Source organism: Harpia harpyja, chromosome 18 (genome assembly GCF_026419915.1).
Source record: "Harpia harpyja isolate bHarHar1 chromosome 18, bHarHar1 primary haplotype, whole genome shotgun sequence".
Taxonomy (NCBI): Eukaryota; Metazoa; Chordata; class Aves; order Accipitriformes; family Accipitridae; genus Harpia; species Harpia harpyja.
Genome location: NC_068957.1, coordinates 4,745,940 through 4,763,800, shown reverse-complemented (window position 1 = coordinate 4,763,800; position 17,861 = coordinate 4,745,940). Strand labels below are relative to the sequence as shown.

General features: G+C 39.7%; 1 protein-coding gene and 1 long non-coding RNA gene across 2 annotated transcripts in view; one reads left to right on the top strand and one right to left on the bottom strand.

Moving 5' to 3' along the window:
- COL4A5 (collagen type IV alpha 5 chain) overlaps positions 1–17,075 on the top strand; it is an 89,622-nt gene extending 72,547 nt beyond the window's left edge. The window contains exons 42-51 of the mRNA XM_052813084.1: positions 6,111–6,244; positions 6,649–6,721; positions 6,866–6,937; positions 7,314–7,442; positions 7,717–7,815; positions 9,147–9,359; positions 9,706–9,883; positions 10,469–10,583; positions 10,907–11,079; positions 12,608–17,075. Coding sequence (XP_052669044.1) covers positions 6,111–6,244; positions 6,649–6,721; positions 6,866–6,937; positions 7,314–7,442; positions 7,717–7,815; positions 9,147–9,359; positions 9,706–9,883; positions 10,469–10,583; positions 10,907–11,079; positions 12,608–12,689 — 1,268 coding nt within the window. The 3' untranslated portion in view covers positions 12,690–17,075. The remainder of the gene's footprint in view (positions 1–6,110; positions 6,245–6,648; positions 6,722–6,865; positions 6,938–7,313; positions 7,443–7,716; positions 7,816–9,146; positions 9,360–9,705; positions 9,884–10,468; positions 10,584–10,906; positions 11,080–12,607) is intronic.
- Positions 12–14,806, bottom strand: LOC128153632 (uncharacterized). The gene is made up of 4 exons (XR_008239041.1): positions 14,716–14,806; positions 12,589–12,764; positions 12,387–12,429; positions 12–97 (listed from the first exon to the last, which is right to left on the bottom strand). It is a non-coding gene; the product is annotated as an uncharacterized LOC128153632 (long non-coding RNA).
- Positions 17,076–17,861: the final 786 nt, after the last annotated feature.

Sequence of the window (17,861 nt, the reverse complement as noted above, 5' to 3'; positions counted from 1 at the left end):
TCCGTTGTGTCATGTGGCTCCCATGGACTCAGTGCACCATCATGCCGTTTTCATCTTTCCATTCCATGTTTGCATTTTGTTCCTGCACCAACTAATTCTGGGAATGAAAAAAACACTAGACTGAGTTAACATTGCTGAGCAACTCCCTGGCATGTGTTAGAATTTGATTTATATTTTGTGTCATAGAATGTTTATTTGCAGTTAGATACTGCTCTTGAAAAATCTAACTTTAATGAACCTGTCACAGCTCTGGGTCAAGCTTATTGCTGTACCTTGAGTCCAGAAGTACTTTGGCACCAGCAAGACTCATCTCACTTAACATGCTTGATATTCTCCTTAAAGGAGACTACTTTCAAACCAAGCCATTGGCTGATCACTGGTTTTTTTCTTTGCATATTGATGGCGAAGTAATATTTTTATTTATTGCCCTCAAACTGTGACCTCAGATTTTTCTGTTATTCAAAGATTTGTTTGGGGAAAGTTAGTTTTGAGTTAGTACATTTGTAAAATAGTTGCTACACATATATTGTTCATTTCTGGGTATCAAGGGAGAGTTCAGTTTTGCAGTACACACTTGGAAAGATTTTAAGACTTGCTTTTTTCCTCATGCTTGCTTCTGATACAGGAGAAGGCAATCCCACTTGAAAACATTTTTAGATGGAATTCTATCAAAATATTTTCACCAGAACTGGAATCAAGTAATATTTGATTATTCTCAACAGCAGTATGAGCTTTTCTCTTGTGCAGAGTAGGCTATGAACTCATCTATCCTAACTGTGCATTTAAAAAATGAGTCATTACAAACATTTGGTTTTAATTTGTAACACCTTTAAAAGTGGGGTGCTGTTTGCTGGTATAATGAGGTTTTCTTTTAGTCCTAGTAAAAATATTGAATTGTGTTGTATCCTAAACCTGCTTTTTATGTGACTGGTGTGGAACAACCCAGTGGGTTAATAATTCACAGCCAGTCACAATTTCTTCCCAGTTTCCTATTCGGTTAGTGGAAGGAGGAGTGCATGCCTTCTCCCTTTCTCCTGGGGGAACTCACTCCCTGCTGTGCCTTAGGGGCTCTAACCAGTCAGTGGAGCATCCCTGCAGCAAGTTGGTAGTTCTAATTTGCTTTCTACTTTCTGTGTGGCCTTGTCCTCTTCTGCCTAGTTGCTCACTGGCAGGTAGGAGTATGGGACAAGTAATCCCAGCTCTGCTCACTGTGGTTAGAGTCACAGCTGGGGCAAGTGGGAAAAGGAGTGAAGGGATAAGAGATGGCGGGATGCTGGACTTGGGCTTTGTAATTTAAGTATGCCCAAATAAAGGCCTAAGACATTCTAGATGTCGAGATCTTCCAAAAATAATTTTTCTGTATGTAGAGTGGTACAGCAATTAAAACTTTGGCACAGGGAGCTGATTGGTCCATAAGAGTGTGGCTGATTTGTCCATAAGAGTATAGGCTTTCATTTTTAAAAGATTCTTATACAGAGGATATCTCCAAACTCTAAAAAAAAAAAAAAGTAAACCAGCTAAGCAGCTCCTGGTATATAAGGAAACTACCAACTGAGATTCTATGCTCTGCTGTAGCATTGGTGTTTTTATGAAGCTTCTCATCCTGTTCACACTTCTCTGTATAAATCAGGTGCTTACTGGCTCTAATCAGCTGGGGAGGTAGACGAATGGTAGGACTCATTTTTTTGCAGTTTTATGAGCATTGGCGGGGGAAACCACCAGTGAGGTTCTGCTCAGCCATGTTCTCTCTCTCTCTTTCTCTCTTTCTCTCTTTCTCTTATTTCCATTTTTGTTGCATGCAATGTATAAAGTGAAGCATTTGTTTTGCTCAGTTACGCGTGAACTAATGTGGATAAACCAAACTATTATTGCAGTTCTGGTACAATCAGCACTCCAGCCTTTTGTTTCAAATGATAACACAGCCTATTGTTGGAATGCTGATTTTGTAACATTTCAACATAAGGCAGTTAGTCATAAAAGCAGCTGTGTGGCTGCCAAATTACCCCCCTTCTAGGGACATAAATAAAACCAGAAGCTGTATGCATATACTGTTTGTTGTTGGCTTCTGGGTATATTCTAAGACTAGTAAAAGTGATGAAGTCAAGCATGATGTAGCTCTCTGACTTCAGTTGAGTTGCCCCTCAAACAAACATTGATAGATGGTGTTGGAACAGTTTTATTAATTGATTATAAAAATTAAGGCAATTTCCAGGGCAACACAACATTGCTATTACTCCACATGCCTGTTTTCATTGCTATGAATAATAATAGTTTGGTGTTTTGCATATTGTATGTAAAGGAATATTGAGCTAAATCTAAAGAGAAAGGTTTAGTTGAATATGTTAGCTTGTTGATATTTCTAACAATTTTGATGTTTTTCCCCTTGTTCTAATGATGACCTTGGTGAACTCTGACCCCCTACTCCCAGGTCCCTCAGGTTAGCCCCTTAACTCCAAAATAATAACTTTGCATGAAAATGAATGTATATACTTCTGTAGTGTCTAAATGTAGATATGCTGAGTCATTTTTCAGACATACTTTTTAATCTGTGGTAGAAAAGAAAAGCTCAGAGTTGGCTTTCAGGCTCTTCCTCCATGATGTAGGAGTGACAATGGAAGGATAGTGTTGCTGTCCTCATGGTGGAAGATCATGTGGGTCCAGGTTTGCAAGGCTTTTATAAAGTGTCCCCAGCTGTGAAACTTGTTTTAGCATATTTATTCTCAGTGCAGTTGAAAACAACATATACTGGTTTTCATCATTTTTAAAAAAAGCATCTTGTGCTGTCCTCGCATGTCTTTGCTGTATAATTGTGTTTTGCAGCTTGGGCAAGTGACAGTATTCATTTTTGTAACACCTGCTACTGTTGATTTTGGATACTCTCAAATGGCTTAAATAAATTAGATTCTTCTTTTGTACCAACAGTGTCTGCAGGAAAATTTATACAGAGTAGCAATGATGCTTTACATTCTCAACTTAGAGCATTGTAACCTTCCCATGCAGAGAAATCCTTATTTCCATTGTTTTGCTTCACCAGCACATTTAGAGGAAATGAGGAAAGCTCTTCCTTTAACATATATTTAATGAAAATGAAGCATACAGCCCTCCCCTCCCTAACGCTAGGGCAGTGGAACAGGACTGGTAAGAACATGGTCATTTTCACAAGCTTATCGTAATTTTAGCATATCAGCATGTAGCACAAGCCAGCTCTTGGGAAGATTTTTAACATCTGTGTCTAGATTGAAAATGACTTGGTATATCTATTTAATAATAATGATGTCTTTAGGTTTTGCTATGATGACTTTCAGGAAGCAAAGAACTGTCATGAAAATTCAATAAAGGAATACATTTTAGCTTTTAGTCTGCTGTCCTAAGCATTGTGAGGTAGCAAATGTGGTAGCCCCTGATGTTTGAATCCTAGCTTCATGCAATCACGTAAAAAAACGAATGTGGCTTTACCTTTTAATTAAACTGTGGTCACACAAGCAGTAACCACACTTTCAAAGGGGGCTACCATCATGGGTGTGCTGAGAGGAACTTATCAATTGCTTCATGTTTTGTTCTACCCTGTGACTGTCCTCAGCCAGAATTCAATAATCAGTAAGTATAGGACAGATTTATATATCATAGCAAAACTTATCTAACAGTGAAATATAGTTTATAAGTACTTAACAGTTAAATGTCCATGTCATTATTTTTAACAACTGTATTACAGTTAGTATTTAAAATAATTTATCAAATATGTAAGAAATAGTGCATTGACATAAACCTGACATGTATTTATTGTAGTTTTTAGCTGCAAATTGCATGGTGATACGTTGTTATATTTAAATCATTTCACTGACATGAAAGATAGATACAAGTGGCACAGGAGCTAAAATGTATTAATTCAGGAGCATGGTAAGGACAACCAGCTTACCATTTAAATGTCATTTTGAAAGAGGACATTTAAATGATTTTTCTAAGGATGTTACCACATGCCATTCTCCATAATAAACAGGTAAATCTTAGGGTATTTTTATCAAGAACAGGTACATCCTGGGGGTTTTTTATCAAGAAAAAATAATGCTAACAGTAAAGACAACAAATTCTAAATTTGTAAGTTCTGTTGTACTTTTGCTTATAGCATTTGCAGCCCTTTTGACCCATGTTAATCCTGCTTACTGTTTTGAAGAGGGTATAAGCCTACTTTTCAGTCCTAAAACTGTATTCACAGATACTTGAGGCTCATACCTTCTGTTAATCACACTTCCTCCCCAGCCCAAAGCAGAATTTTGCTCAAGAGCGAGTTGTCATTCACAATTTAACTGCATATTTGCCAAGCTCCAGGCCCTGTGATGTTGAATATTGTCAGTGAAATGGTTACGTAGTCCAAACCCCATTGTGAGTAGGACTAACTGGTCACAGGCCTCAGCTGTAATGTTAAAGCAATAACACACTCTTTAGTAAAGCTTTAAGTTTGCTGTTAAATGAAGTGTCAAATTAGTCTTAGTAGAGCCTAGTCACCAGAATAACTTGTATCTGAAAATACATATCGTTGTGTATTCATGTATGGTTTTATGCATGCATGTGGATTATACTGTAAATACAAAATATGCTGGTGAAATGGGTTGTTGTGTAGTGTATATGCTGTCATCTGTACTATTTCTAACTAGTAATCTTGTTTTGTACTGTGTGATGTCTGACCCTTCTAACATCGATCATTGGGCTTTGGTGAACTCTGATCCTTCCAGGTCCTCCAGGTTAGACTCTTAACTCGGTCAATTTATTTCATTGCATTGCACTTGATGTAAGAGAAACAGATGTTTTCCCGTAATCCTATGATTATCTTTTTAAGGACTATGGTTACCCTGCAGATCGTATGTGTTTGATTCGCATGTCTCAAATGGTAACCTGTTATTATTTTGCACGTGTACAGTACTAGACCAGTATAAAAGAGCAAAATGAACACAAAAAATCCTTGCATGATGTTTTCTGTAGCTGAAACTGCTACAGGATATGTGTGAAATCTGGTACAAAATTGCTGTTGATTTAAAAAGAAAAATTTTGGAAGGAATTCTGTACTGAGGTTTGCTTGCAGAAATACAGGTTGTCAAATTTATCCACTGAATATAGGCTATAAGGATGTCAAAGGAGATGTTAAATTATTCGAGATTGCAGAATAATTGAAAATCCAGCACACTGATAAATGTTATCAGGTTTGTTGTACTTCAGGGGAGAATGTCATAGCGCTGTCCTGCAAAGAGATCCTTTTGTTAATCCAATTATGAGATCTAACTTGTAAAGTGTTATTAGCTGTTGCTGCACTTGCTTACAGTTTGTTTTGCCACAAATTAATATCAGTTACCTTCTATTTAGATGGTGGCATAAAGGAGGGGGTCTCATCTTTCCATTCTCCAACTATCCAATTTTCTTTTAAATCCACTACTTTGCTTTGGATTAATGTGGCTGTAGCAAATATCTAAAGACCAGCTCAGTTCCTCTATTGGATTTACACGGCGTAATTCTACTAAAGATAGCCAAATCAGTTGGAGGGAGAGTCATTCAACATAAGAAAGTTTCTGCAACTTGGATTATTATTTAGGCAAGACAGAATGATGGGCTTCCTGCTGCCTAGCAGTCAGCAGACAGTATATACTGGGCTCCTCAATAGCTATGTCAAATTCTAACAGCAAAAAAGCAGCAATATTTTACATTGTTGAGACTGGCTTTCAAAAGGAATTCAGTCTGTTAAGATTGCACATAAGAGATGATGAATGTAACGCAGGTCAGCAGAGGGGATATTTGTACCATCTAATTTTGGGTTTCTTGGCTCCTACTAAAGGCACCGGTCTGGTCACTGGTAAGCTTCTAATGCAGGTGAGTTGCACTGCCTTCTGGAAAGACCTGCTTCTCTTCATCAGCTAGATAAGGAGCCTTGGTTCCTGATTTGGGTAGTGCAAATAATCCCTCTATTTGTTTTCCCTTTAGTTTATCCTGAATTCAGCATTGAAATAGAGCTGGGAAGTCAAGCCAAAAAACATTTTTTTTTTTTTTTTTCACGCTGAAGGCACAGACCTGGGGAGAATGGTTGATATGTACTGATAGATGCATATTTGTTCTGCAATGTTAAGGTCCACCAGGCCCAGAAGGTCCACGAGGGCCACCAGGCAGTGGAGGACTTAAAGGGGAAAAAGGGAACCCTGGTCAACCTGGCCCACCTGGCCTGACTGGTCAAAAGGGAGATCAAGGACCACCTGGACGCCAGGTAGGACAAGAAATGGAGTTTCCCCCCTAGTTTATTTTTAAATGCAATAAAAATTGAATATATTTGGGTGGAATATGCAGTTTATCATAGTAAAATAAAAGCCAAAATGCGGTAGCTAACACCCTGTCTTGTAGCGAACAAGAGGGTCTTTTCCTTAATTATCCCCCAGTATCTGGGCAGGAGGTCCCCACTATATTCCCATGGGAGCTGGAGCTTTCAATGCACACTTGTTACAGTGTTCTCTGACAGCACCCAGTGCAGTGAGCAAAATGCATGGCCTCAGCCCTTCAAAGCTCAAGTTCACAGACCCAAAGTGTGCTTATTTGTCCCCCAGCCACCTCTTTTATCTTTTTTTCTGAAACTGCTGAGGAGATGAATGAATAACGTGAAGCTGTTCTGTTCAGGGGGATCCTGGTCGTCCAGGTCTGAATGGAATGAAGGGCGACCCCGGGCTTCCAGGCGTTCCAGGATTCCCAGGTATTTAGCATTTCAAGTGAAAACCTCCAGACACAGTAACAGCCCCTCGGGGAGAAAAGAAGCCTGATTTTGGCCATTCCTGCAGCAGATTTTGTAAGACAGCATGTTCTTTCACTGTGTGACTGTGTGAATTTGATGTTTCAGGTATGAAGGGTCCCACTGGACCTCCAGGACCCGCTGGCCTCACAGGCAGTCAAGGACTGCCAGGCCCACCAGGTAGGAGTCCTGGGTAGCATTATTGTCACTTTTGCTCCCTGCCAGTAGAATTTGTTACACAGATGTAGGACTGAGTTGGTCTCAGCCAGCAAGGAAAGTAGTTAAGTGAGCAACAGCTTAAACACAATTCCATGCTATACTTTTTAGCCGGACAAGTCATCCTACCGTATTTTATACTCTGTATCCAGTCTACACGGATTAACCCCTGCAGGGCTGTCCTTTGCAGGAGGTCACGGAGAGCACTTTTTTGCCTTATATATACTTACTCTTTACATTGATAGAGCTCTTGGCTTCTGATTTTGTAGTAAATAACAGAAGCTGTTCCTAATGCTCTTTTCCACCTTGGTTTATCTAATACTAAACTGCTTTCTCTCAGGTCCACCAGGTTTACCAGGTACCATTGGACGAAGCATTGTTGTCAAAGGTGACCCTGGTCCCCCGGGTCCTCCAGGACAGCCTGGGTCGAAAGGGCCACCTGGATTGCCAGGGCCACAGGGATTGCCAGGTATGATCCTAGGTGGCTGCAGAGAAAATTACTAAGAAGTATAGCTGACTGCTGGTTGCAACGTGAGTCACTTGGCATGGGTTGCAGAGACAAGTTACTGAATTCAGCGAGAGGTAATAGATAAATGTAGGGTTCTACCATACGCATCTGGTTTAATGGTCCGTTCTTGTCTGATGTATCATGAAGGAACAGCGGATGAGTCCCAGACAATTTAAAGATTTCTGTAGTGAGATTTCAAGAGCTTTTATTTCAGTTACGCATTTGTCTATTCTAGGTCCAATTGGTCTTCCTGGTGACCCAGGGCGAGATGGACTACCTGGTTTTGATGGTCCAGCAGGACGTAAAGGGGAGAGAGGTCTCCCAGGCCAACCAGGTATGGTGTTTATCATACAAGGACCCAATGGAAAAAGAGATGTTCCCTTTTGTAAGTGCAGGCTAATACTGGGAAGTGAGATCTTTGCCTCACAGGAGTAATAATAAAATAATAATTTTAGGATTTTCTTAATGCAAAAATATTACAAGCAGCTGAACATGCTTTGGTTTGGAATATTCTTGGAACCAGCACATTGCTGCTCATTGCCGAATAATATTGTAGAGTGCTTTATCTCAAGCTTAACGGCACCCCCTTTGCAACACAGATGATGCATGGGAGAAAATGAAGATAGTAAGAAACAGAAGAGAGAGATTAGTAAAATAATTTTAATTTTGCATGGAAATCATGAATGGGGAAAAACAGACTTCATAAAGGAAAGAATTTCACCAAAGGCAGAGATCAGGCTACCATGTAGCTATTGCTTAGAATTACTGAATTATGATTTGAGAAAAGAAATGAGACTAGGCAATGGGACAATTTTCTAAAGATGATGATACATATTAAGTAGCTATATATTGCAACTTGTAAGAAAAAGCATTAGAATTTAAACAGGTAAAACCGTACAAAAATCCATAGTGACTTTTTTCCTTTTTGTCCGAGTAGCTCTATGAAATCTGTTAGCGTTATTTTAGTGAAAAAAATGTACATAATAATGACTGTGGAATAACATAGTCTAAATATTTCTGGTTGTATTTCCTGATATTTTTGCAGTTCAAGAACAAATGCTTTTTCTGATACCTTTCTCAGTCATATGACTCATTCTTGCTCTCATTCAAGGTTGTTCTACCCTATTTCCACTCTTTGTAACCTACTCCAAAACTGACTGCAGCTTTTCTATTCATTTTGGTGGGCTTTGGCTCAGGTGTTATCATAGGATGCCCTAGAGTGAGACTGGCTTCTGTTTCTGGCTCTGCCATTTATTTTGTGATCTTGAGCAAGGTGTTTCAACATTATCTGATTAAGCTACATACACAGATTAATATGTTTTGGAATTGGGAAGCTGATTTGGACTCATTCCAGTGGCTGTCATGCCCACTGCAGTTGTTATCTTAGTGCCTCACAGCTCTGAATGTATTTAACTTCACAATACCCCTACAACAGAGGGACGTTGCACTGTTGCTTTATAACTAGCTATGACAGCCTCAGTGATTTAACCAAGCTTACATGAAAAAATAATTTGAGGAAGATAGTGTTAGCAGATACCAGGTAACACCTGGTGCTTAAGCACCTTAATCACAAGACGATGCTACATTTCAGAGCTACGTTAGTCCTAAAAGAGCAAGAAATGGTGTTAATAAATACTGTGTGTTCTGATTCTCTCATGTGAACAGGTTCACGAGGAATACAGGGACCTCCTGGTCCTGATGGCTTACAAGGCCCACCTGGTCCTCCTGGAACAGCTTCTGTTGCTCACGGATTCCTTATAACTCGGCACAGCCAGACCAGGGATACACCACTATGTCCACAAGGAACATCAAGAATATATGATGGATTCTCTCTTCTATATGTGCAAGGAAATGAGAGAGCACATGGCCAGGATTTGGGTGAGATATTCTGCATGCTCTGTCTTTAAGGGGAAAGAGGCTGTAGCTGCCTCTTCAGATGCTCTGGTTCTCTGAAGATATGACGGTCTTAGAGATTTCTTAGATGAGGATGGGGATTGCATACTAAGATCTACTACCTCCAGAGGTTGCACATTATAATTCAGGATGAAAGAATGTAAACCAAAACTGAGAAGTTAAGTTTCTCCCACATGTGACAATTTGATAGCACATGCTGTGCACTCACAAGTGGAGAGGAAGAATACACAATTACTCTTCTCAAAGAATTGCTATAAAAAGCAACGAAGTGAAAACTTTGCTGTCACATTTTACATATCTTACTCTGTAGGTACTGCTGGGAGCTGTCTTAGACGTTTCAGCACCATGCCCTTCATGTTCTGCAACATCAACAACGTTTGTAATTTTGCATCAAGGAATGACTATTCCTACTGGCTATCAACTCCAGAGCCAATGCCAATGAGCATGGAGCCACTGACCGGGCAAAGCATCCAGCCATTCATTAGCCGGTGAGACAAAGCAGGCCATCAGGTCTCTTTTTTAATACCTGGATAAACTGCACATCTTATCCATGTATTTCCAATGAGCAGGTTGGATATAAGGACATGAATGTGTCATGTTTTGCTCTGGGAAATACTAGAAAAGTAGCCTGGTTTAAAGTATTCGTTGTCTTAAAAGGTCTGTCTACGTGCAGCAGCGATAATTTGAGGCTGAAAGGCTGTAAGAGCTCTCCTCAACTGAGGAAGCTTATATAGTCAGCAGTGCAAGATTGCCATGGACAGGAAGGAGAGCGTGAGAGCCATTAGCTCTAGGATTAAGGTATTTACTTGGGGACTTTGAGCTCCCAGGTTTTGTTTCAGGACCTGCTTCAGTATTTTACCCAATGGTTGTTAGCAGAAATACAGGTAGATTTTGCACTCCAAAATACTGTCTTATTGCAGTTACAAGATACGTGAGAAGTAGAAGTCTAGATTAATAGGATAGCCTCTCACAGGCCGGTTTTCCTCCCGTTCTCTGTGTAAGAATTCTTAATAAAACATACTCCTATTATATTTTAATATCGCATGTTTCTCTGATACTTCCCCTGCGTCCAGATGTGTTGTGTGTGAAGCTCCTGCTATGGTGATAGCTGTCCACAGTCAGACCATTCAGATTCCTTCGTGTCCTCCAGGCTGGGACTCCCTTTGGATCGGTTACTCTTTCATGATGGTAAGAACTGCCTCCTACTCCAGAAGTGGCTAGTACCCACTTGTGTCCTCAACTAACTGCTTTAGGACTTTGTTAAAAACTACACTGGCTGTCATTCAAAAGCATTTACCTTCAATTACTAACCATGGTAGCCAAGATTAACAGTGATTTCCCAGTACTCAGAGCCCACTGTGACTGATATTTATGGAGGTGTCTGACCACCGCATTATCTCAACCAAGAATGGACAGAGGCTCTTTTAGTAGTTGAATGCTGTGCTATTTAATTTTTAGCACCTACGGTAAGATCCTTCTTTGTGTGTTTCTTTCCTCCATCCCTACACCAGCACACTAGTGCTGGAGCAGAGGGCTCTGGACAGGCCTTGGCGTCACCGGGATCCTGTTTAGAAGAATTCCGCTCAGCTCCGTTTATTGAATGCCATGGTCGTGGCACTTGTAATTACTATGCCAATTCATATAGTTTCTGGCTGGCAACTGTAGAGGTGTCAGAAATGTTCAGGTAAGAAAACCTGTTTCTTGTATATTGCTTTATTCCAGAATGAAAGCTTTGGAAACTGAATTTATTCTGAAGATCAAAAGAGATTTGTTTACAGGGGTATAGGGAAATAATTTAGCTTGTTTTCCTCATCACAACCAGTTTTTCAAGTGTTTCCTCGGTAAGCCTTTAATATTGTGTAAAAACTTGCTAGGGCACATTCTGTTTTGCAAGGAGTCAGATTCTTTTTATGTCAATTCTTATTCACATTTAGTAGTACCTTCTCTGAAAGTAGTCCTACTGTAGTTACTGTATTTGGAGCCTAGAAGATCAATTTTGTTGTTTTGTTTTCTTGCCAGGCCTTTCAATAGCCTCAAATATTTGAAAAGGTAGTTCACAGACGTAAAAGGGACATGTACGAAGGGCAAGATTGACTCTACTTAAACCTTTTAAGGCAGATGTTCATATAACCTGTTTGTAAAACCCTTGTATGAAGGAAGTTTCATACCCTCCATGGCAAGCATTTTTTCCAGTACTTTGCAGAAGAATTAGGATGACATTTTGGCTGCAAGGAAGCCAGTGGACATTCTGTCCTCAGTTTCTCTGCAGTCAGCATTTCGGCTGGAGTCTCTCAGCTCCTCAACCTTTTTCCCTTTCAACTTGAGTAGCAAAATCATTTTTTCTTTGAAAAATCACCTCCTTTCATAGAATAAATTGCTACTGCCCTGTTTGTGTACAGATAAAAACCTCATAAATATTCCCACTGCCACCTAATTGAAAAATGTAGCTTTGTGGTACACAGCTGGCGATGTGCACTGTGTTATATAGCAGTAGTGGCCCCTAAGTTGGTTTTTTGCAATACCTACAACCATAATATTTAATGTGCATTAAACAGTCATCACTAAGTTTTCAGGGTAGTTGATCAGTGGTAATTCACTAGTGAAAACTGCCTACTAATAACTACCATGCACCTTTGAGTTTTCTGTCTCTACTATTTTCTGTCTCCCACAAACACAACTTCCTTTTTTATTCTTTTTTTTTTTAAAGAAACCTTTAAGAATTGCACTTACTCTGTGTACATGCACATTACACAAAATTGTTATATTAATCTCCCACCTCCCTACCCTTTCAGAATATAAATAATTTGGTAAAGCCATCACTGAAATACAACTCTCATTGTAGCAGTATTTTTTATGCGCTGTTAAAGTACCCTTCAACTGAGAAACCCAAAGACCCCAGAAATACTGTCTCAAATGTACAAAATTCACCTTCCACTCGGTTTGGTATTTGTGCGACATCATATGCTAGAATGAAGTAGTTCATTAGCGTACCTTGTGTATACTGAGACACTGGACGAGACTGAGCATCCGTCACCTGGTGTTGAGGACGTACAGAAAGATCACTCGTAAGGAAAACTCTCAAATGCAGGACTAATTCCCCACTTACGTACTTAAGTGTTATCTTAAACTGTGAATTAAGTAGAAGTTTAAAGGAACAGTTCTGCAAACAAAGAAAAAGCTAACCTAACCTTACCTTTGTGTCTGTCAACCAGTAAACCTCAGTCAGAGACACTGAAAGCTGGAGACTTGAGGACGCGTATTAGTCGTTGTCAAGTTTGCATGAAGAAGACGTAACGTCTTGGAGAATGTTTTATAAAACAGTTGAAAATTCCTAAGATGCACTGTCTTCCAGCTGCAACAATGGTGCTACTGTGCAGAAAGAAAAGAAAAAACAAATCCAAACTGTTTTAACCATACAAATTCAAGTGTACCTCACTCATGTGCCAAACTAAGGGTTGTTCGGTACATATTTGACAAACAAGACTAAGATGAAAGAATTGACCTCTTGGAAACAGAAAAGAACACTTGAGGTTCACAAAGGATCAGAAGATGAAATTTTTCGTTTCTCTCCCCGTACCAAAACGGCACCTTTTTGATCAACCAAGAGAATAAAGAAAAACATGACGCACTGAGTATGTTTAAAATAACAAGACTGCAGTTTTGAAAAACATTTTTCATGGTGCTACTAACCCTACTGTATCCCAGGTTTTTAATATGAAATTTTAAGCTTATTTCTCTTTGTAAGTAATGAAATGTGTATATTGTGTAAACACCTTTTTAGTTGAAACTTTCAGTCATTTAGAAACAGACTCTGATATAAAAATGCTTATGTCTAAAAAATTAAAACATACAGCAGTATTTTATTATGAAACTTGTGGTACAGAGAGCATTTACCCCTCTTACACCAACTTATTCATTTAATATTTCATTTCTTCCCTCAGTTGCCAACCTGATATATTTGGGGAATGCACAATTATTCTGAAGTCATTTTGATCAGGGTTTTAAATGTTGTACACCATGCTATTGGTGGTATTATTTGTGCGTAGAAATCCCAACCCACTTGAAAAGGTTTTTTTTGTATCTTGTGAAAATATGTGAAATTATTAGCCATATTCTATATCCTTCTTTTCAGAATAAAAGTCACATTTACATTTTAGTAATCAGTTTGGTTTGACAAAACCTGTTCCTTGGGAATATCCAGTTACCAAAGCATTTAAGGTGATGCTTACATGAAACCTCTACTCTGAAGTGGTATCATGCATTTTATCCAAAAGAGTGTACATGCTAAGAAACCTTCTGAATAAAATAAAGCATGAGCTGGTGGAAAATTTCCTATTTACAAATTAATCTTTTAATCTTATGTGAATTTCTACACATCCACAATGTATTTACAGTATACAGCAGCTCTTGTGTATGTATAGTTCACATAAGGCCTTGAAAGATGGTGCATGCAGTCTTTCTGATGTCATTTTGTAAGAATCCTACTGTGTATGTCTTAGAGTGTCACTACTTGTGCAATAGCTGAAAAGTGATCACTTTTTGTATGCATGACTGTTCAGCTTCTATGGTCAGTGCCGTTTCATTTACCCTTATGTATAAACAGAGCTCCCTGACAAAGCAAGACTATTTTTCAAGCGATGATACTTTAATATTTTCATTGTATATTGCCACCTCAACTACCAATACAACTTAACTTGTGAATTAACATACTGCTTTATACAGGTGAAGTGTATTTGTTTATTGACTACTGTTAAGTAATTTATCTGCTAATGGCTATTCATTCTTACCTTTCAGTTATCATTGTAAACACGGAGCATCAGAAACCTCCTTGGTTTATGCACATTTGACAAAAGACTGGTGACTGACCAGGTGGCAGTGATCTATACAATGAGATTGGTGCTGATTTCAAAAGCTTTCAACTAAATATGAAACTGAAGTTCTTTAGTTTAAAGCGCAAAAGTATTAATAGCTTTGTCTTTTTTTCAATTAGCTGCAGTTATATATGTTGGTAGAGAGTGGGCAATTCAGCAATGTGCATCCTTCAACTCATTTTATTTTGGTTTGCTGATGCATATAGAAATAAACTGAACCTGCTGCTACCTCCAAGTCAAGAACTTGCTACCAAAGCTGAAATAAAATAGTAAGTCTCTTCTTGTAAACACAAGCCCTTATCTTACCGCTGGCTCCTCAGAAGCCTGAAATGAACATAGCAGCCTATCCCTAGCCCCGGAAAAGCAGAAGCATGGATGCTAAGGTCAAGGAGCTCCCAAAAGAAAGAGCTCGCCCAGCCTTGCCTATGACCAACCTGTCTTGCGCTCACCAACAAGAAGCGTTCGTATACAGGGACCTGGGAAAGGGCAGAACACGGTTGTTCTAGCAGTGCATAACCAGTGATTCTCTCTAAGATTTGGGCTTCTCTCGCAGCACGTAAAACAAAGCCTGCTGGATTGAAAAGACAGGAGATGCCATTCCAATCTAAGGTAGATAGCACCCAGAACAGCTAGTCTTGTGGCAGGTTTAGGTCCCAAACCTGTGAGACAACCACAGAAACTGAAAATCTGTAAAGTACCTACACTCCTGACAGATACGTTCTCTGTTCTGTTCCTGCAGCTCTCACCCTGACCTGGAGAACAGTCCTGAACCTTAAACAGCTTCAGGCTGAGATTTCCAAATGGGCTAGTTTTTATTAAGAGAAAAGTAGTCTAGAAAGGAAGGAGCATCTTTTAACTAAGACCTGCAGCAGAGATTCAAGAGAGGTTGGTTTAATTCCCACCACGCATTCTGTGCCTCAGAGCAGGTAAATCACTTGACCTGTGTTGGATTGGAGTTACTGATCTATAAAAGGAAGCATGGTTATTATTTTCTCCTCCTTTTTGACTGCTTAGACTGTAAGCTCTTTGGGGCAGAGATATTAAGGGGGCTCAAATGTTGGCTGGGGCCTCTAGGTGCTATCCATCAGTATATAAATATTAAACTACAGGTAAAAGCTTGTGTTTGCAGATTTATTATTAAAAAAATAAAAAAACGGTTTGAACATCAGAGCCTTCAAATAGAATTCAACAAAGCCTAACCATGATCGAGCTCAGAACACCACTTCATCTACAGTTAAAGCTCTTTTTCCTCAAGTCTGATTTGTTTTTAACTAAAGCTTTTATTCTCTTAGCTAATCATGTCAAGTAGTCTATTTTAGTTAATCTTGAGCAGGAACCTGGAAGATAACTCAACTGTATTTTAAGTTGTACGGGGACAAGTTGCACACTTTAGCCACTCGAGGGCCCCATACAGCTTTGAAAGAAAGAACAGCAACACGACCGAGTTCCTGGAAGTGCCTGCATGCAGCAATGACTTTTAAAAAAGCTTACTAGAAGGGGGAGCGTGTGACCTTTCTTTGCTCACTACCCAGTTCTTGTTCTTGAAAGCTTGCTGCAGATGGTGTGCTGTCAATTGCAACTGGGGTGAAGAGTGAAAAAATGCAACTTTCTAAAGGAATACTAGTTTGCAAATCCTAAAAACAGCAACCTTATGCACAACTTGGATTTACACTGTTCCTAGTATTAAAGAACAAAGTTCTGCTTAAGACAGGCTTTTCAGTACCTTCCTTCACTCTAGTAAGTCCTGTTATAATCCTTGACTAAAAGGGAAATGCTTCCCTCAACCTCAAATTCATTTATAAGGTGGGATTTAAACTTCTGCAACAATTCTGCAGTCAAAGTACAACTTATAAACCAAAGTGGGCACACAGGGCAGCGCAGCAACACATCTACACAAGGAACTAGACTACTCTGTGCAAACTTTGTGCTTTAGCAGCTCTTAGGCATGCAGCATTTCATCCTCTACTGTAAAGGTCAGTCCCCTCTATAGTGAGGATTTCTCACATTGAAGGCTGGAGGAAGTACCTATTTTAAAAAGTATTTTTAGAATTTGAAAAAGTGATATATGGCTTTTGCAAGCAACAAATGCTCAAGTTCTAAAATTTGGTCTTCTGCACTTATTTTCTATATACTTCGATATCTAGGTTAAGTATTTTCTAGTCAGTATGCTGCCTGAACTGTACAGAAGTGCTGGCCGAGGGACACCGCAGAGGGAAGGTCCTTTTGCCAGATACAGGGCTATACTGCTGTGAGCAGCATTGCATGTTTTTAACAGGTCCTTCCCAGAAAAAGTTATGTTTTAGACAATCCAGCACTGTCGCTGGACGCATAATACTTCTGTGCTGCTATGGCTACTTCCACTAAAGCACAAGCTGAAAATTGTGCAAGAGGCTGGAATAATTTAGTCTTTCCAGGGTATTTTATTGACAAAAAGCAGGACACTATTGCTAATGGAAGGCAGGAGCAGTGATTAGCTCAGGGGATTAGTAACAGTGTTCTACATTTAAAATGTAGGGTATGTATCCAGAACTATTAGCTTTTGAAAGATTATTAACTCAACCCACTTGTAGGAGACAGGTGAGCACTGCCTAAGAACAGCCTCAGCTGGCAGCAAGCTGAGGAGTAACCGGTTAGTAAGGCAGACACACTGCTGTCTTCAGTAAAGGTACTCGCTAGAGCCCCTGGGCAGAGCAGAGAATGGTGGCCCAGGCTACTGTGCCAACAAGCAGCTTCAGTGCCCACTGAGCTAGATTTCCTGACAGTCTCCTGTAACCATAATGCTGCTTTAAGAAGTTTTAAATTAACTAACTCAGAAGAAAAACCGAAAAAACTGAGCTTGGTGTGTTTCTTTAAAAAAAAGGGGGGGTCAGGGGGAAGCAGCTCTTACCTCCCAGATCTATACAGCAAGCTCAGTGCTCCTGCTCTCCCCCGAGATGTGTCGCTTCACAACCCTTTGAGGAAAAATGCGGGGAGAAACTTCTTTATATTTGAGGGAACACTATTGCTAAAGCCAAAAGAGGACGCAGGGATGAAAAAAAATACAATACAAATTGTATTGTTACCTGGTAACTCTGAACAGGTCCTTCTTCCCTGCTACGAACCCCTCGTTCCCAGTTACTTGATTATTTCCAGTACCACAGCGCTCCAGTGAGATGCAAGGTCCATTAGAACTGGTCAATGCATTTCAAAACAAAGTCTTTTAATCTGTGTTCTGGTGACTGTCTTCAAATTCAGATAGGAAGTCTAACTTGCCTTCTGGTTTTAATTGAGGGCTTTCACCACACTTCAGAAGCAAGAGAGTTCTGTCAATGATTCACCCAAAGGGGTTTGAAAAATTAGTGCAAAACTATGTCCTCCACCCTCCCCCCCCCAAAAAAAACCCCAAGCCCTCAAGCAGTCAGCCCATTCCAGAGCCAACGAGACATTCAGACACAGGTCTCTTAAAGCAGTCATTGTGAGACTGTTGCAACAGTCCTGACAGCGTTTGGATCATTTTCCCTGTTTGTTTACTGCTGGTAGGGCTGTTTCTGCCATGTATGAGAAGCACTGATTTCTTTTTCTTCCCAATACAGGCTACACGCTATAAAATGAGGCC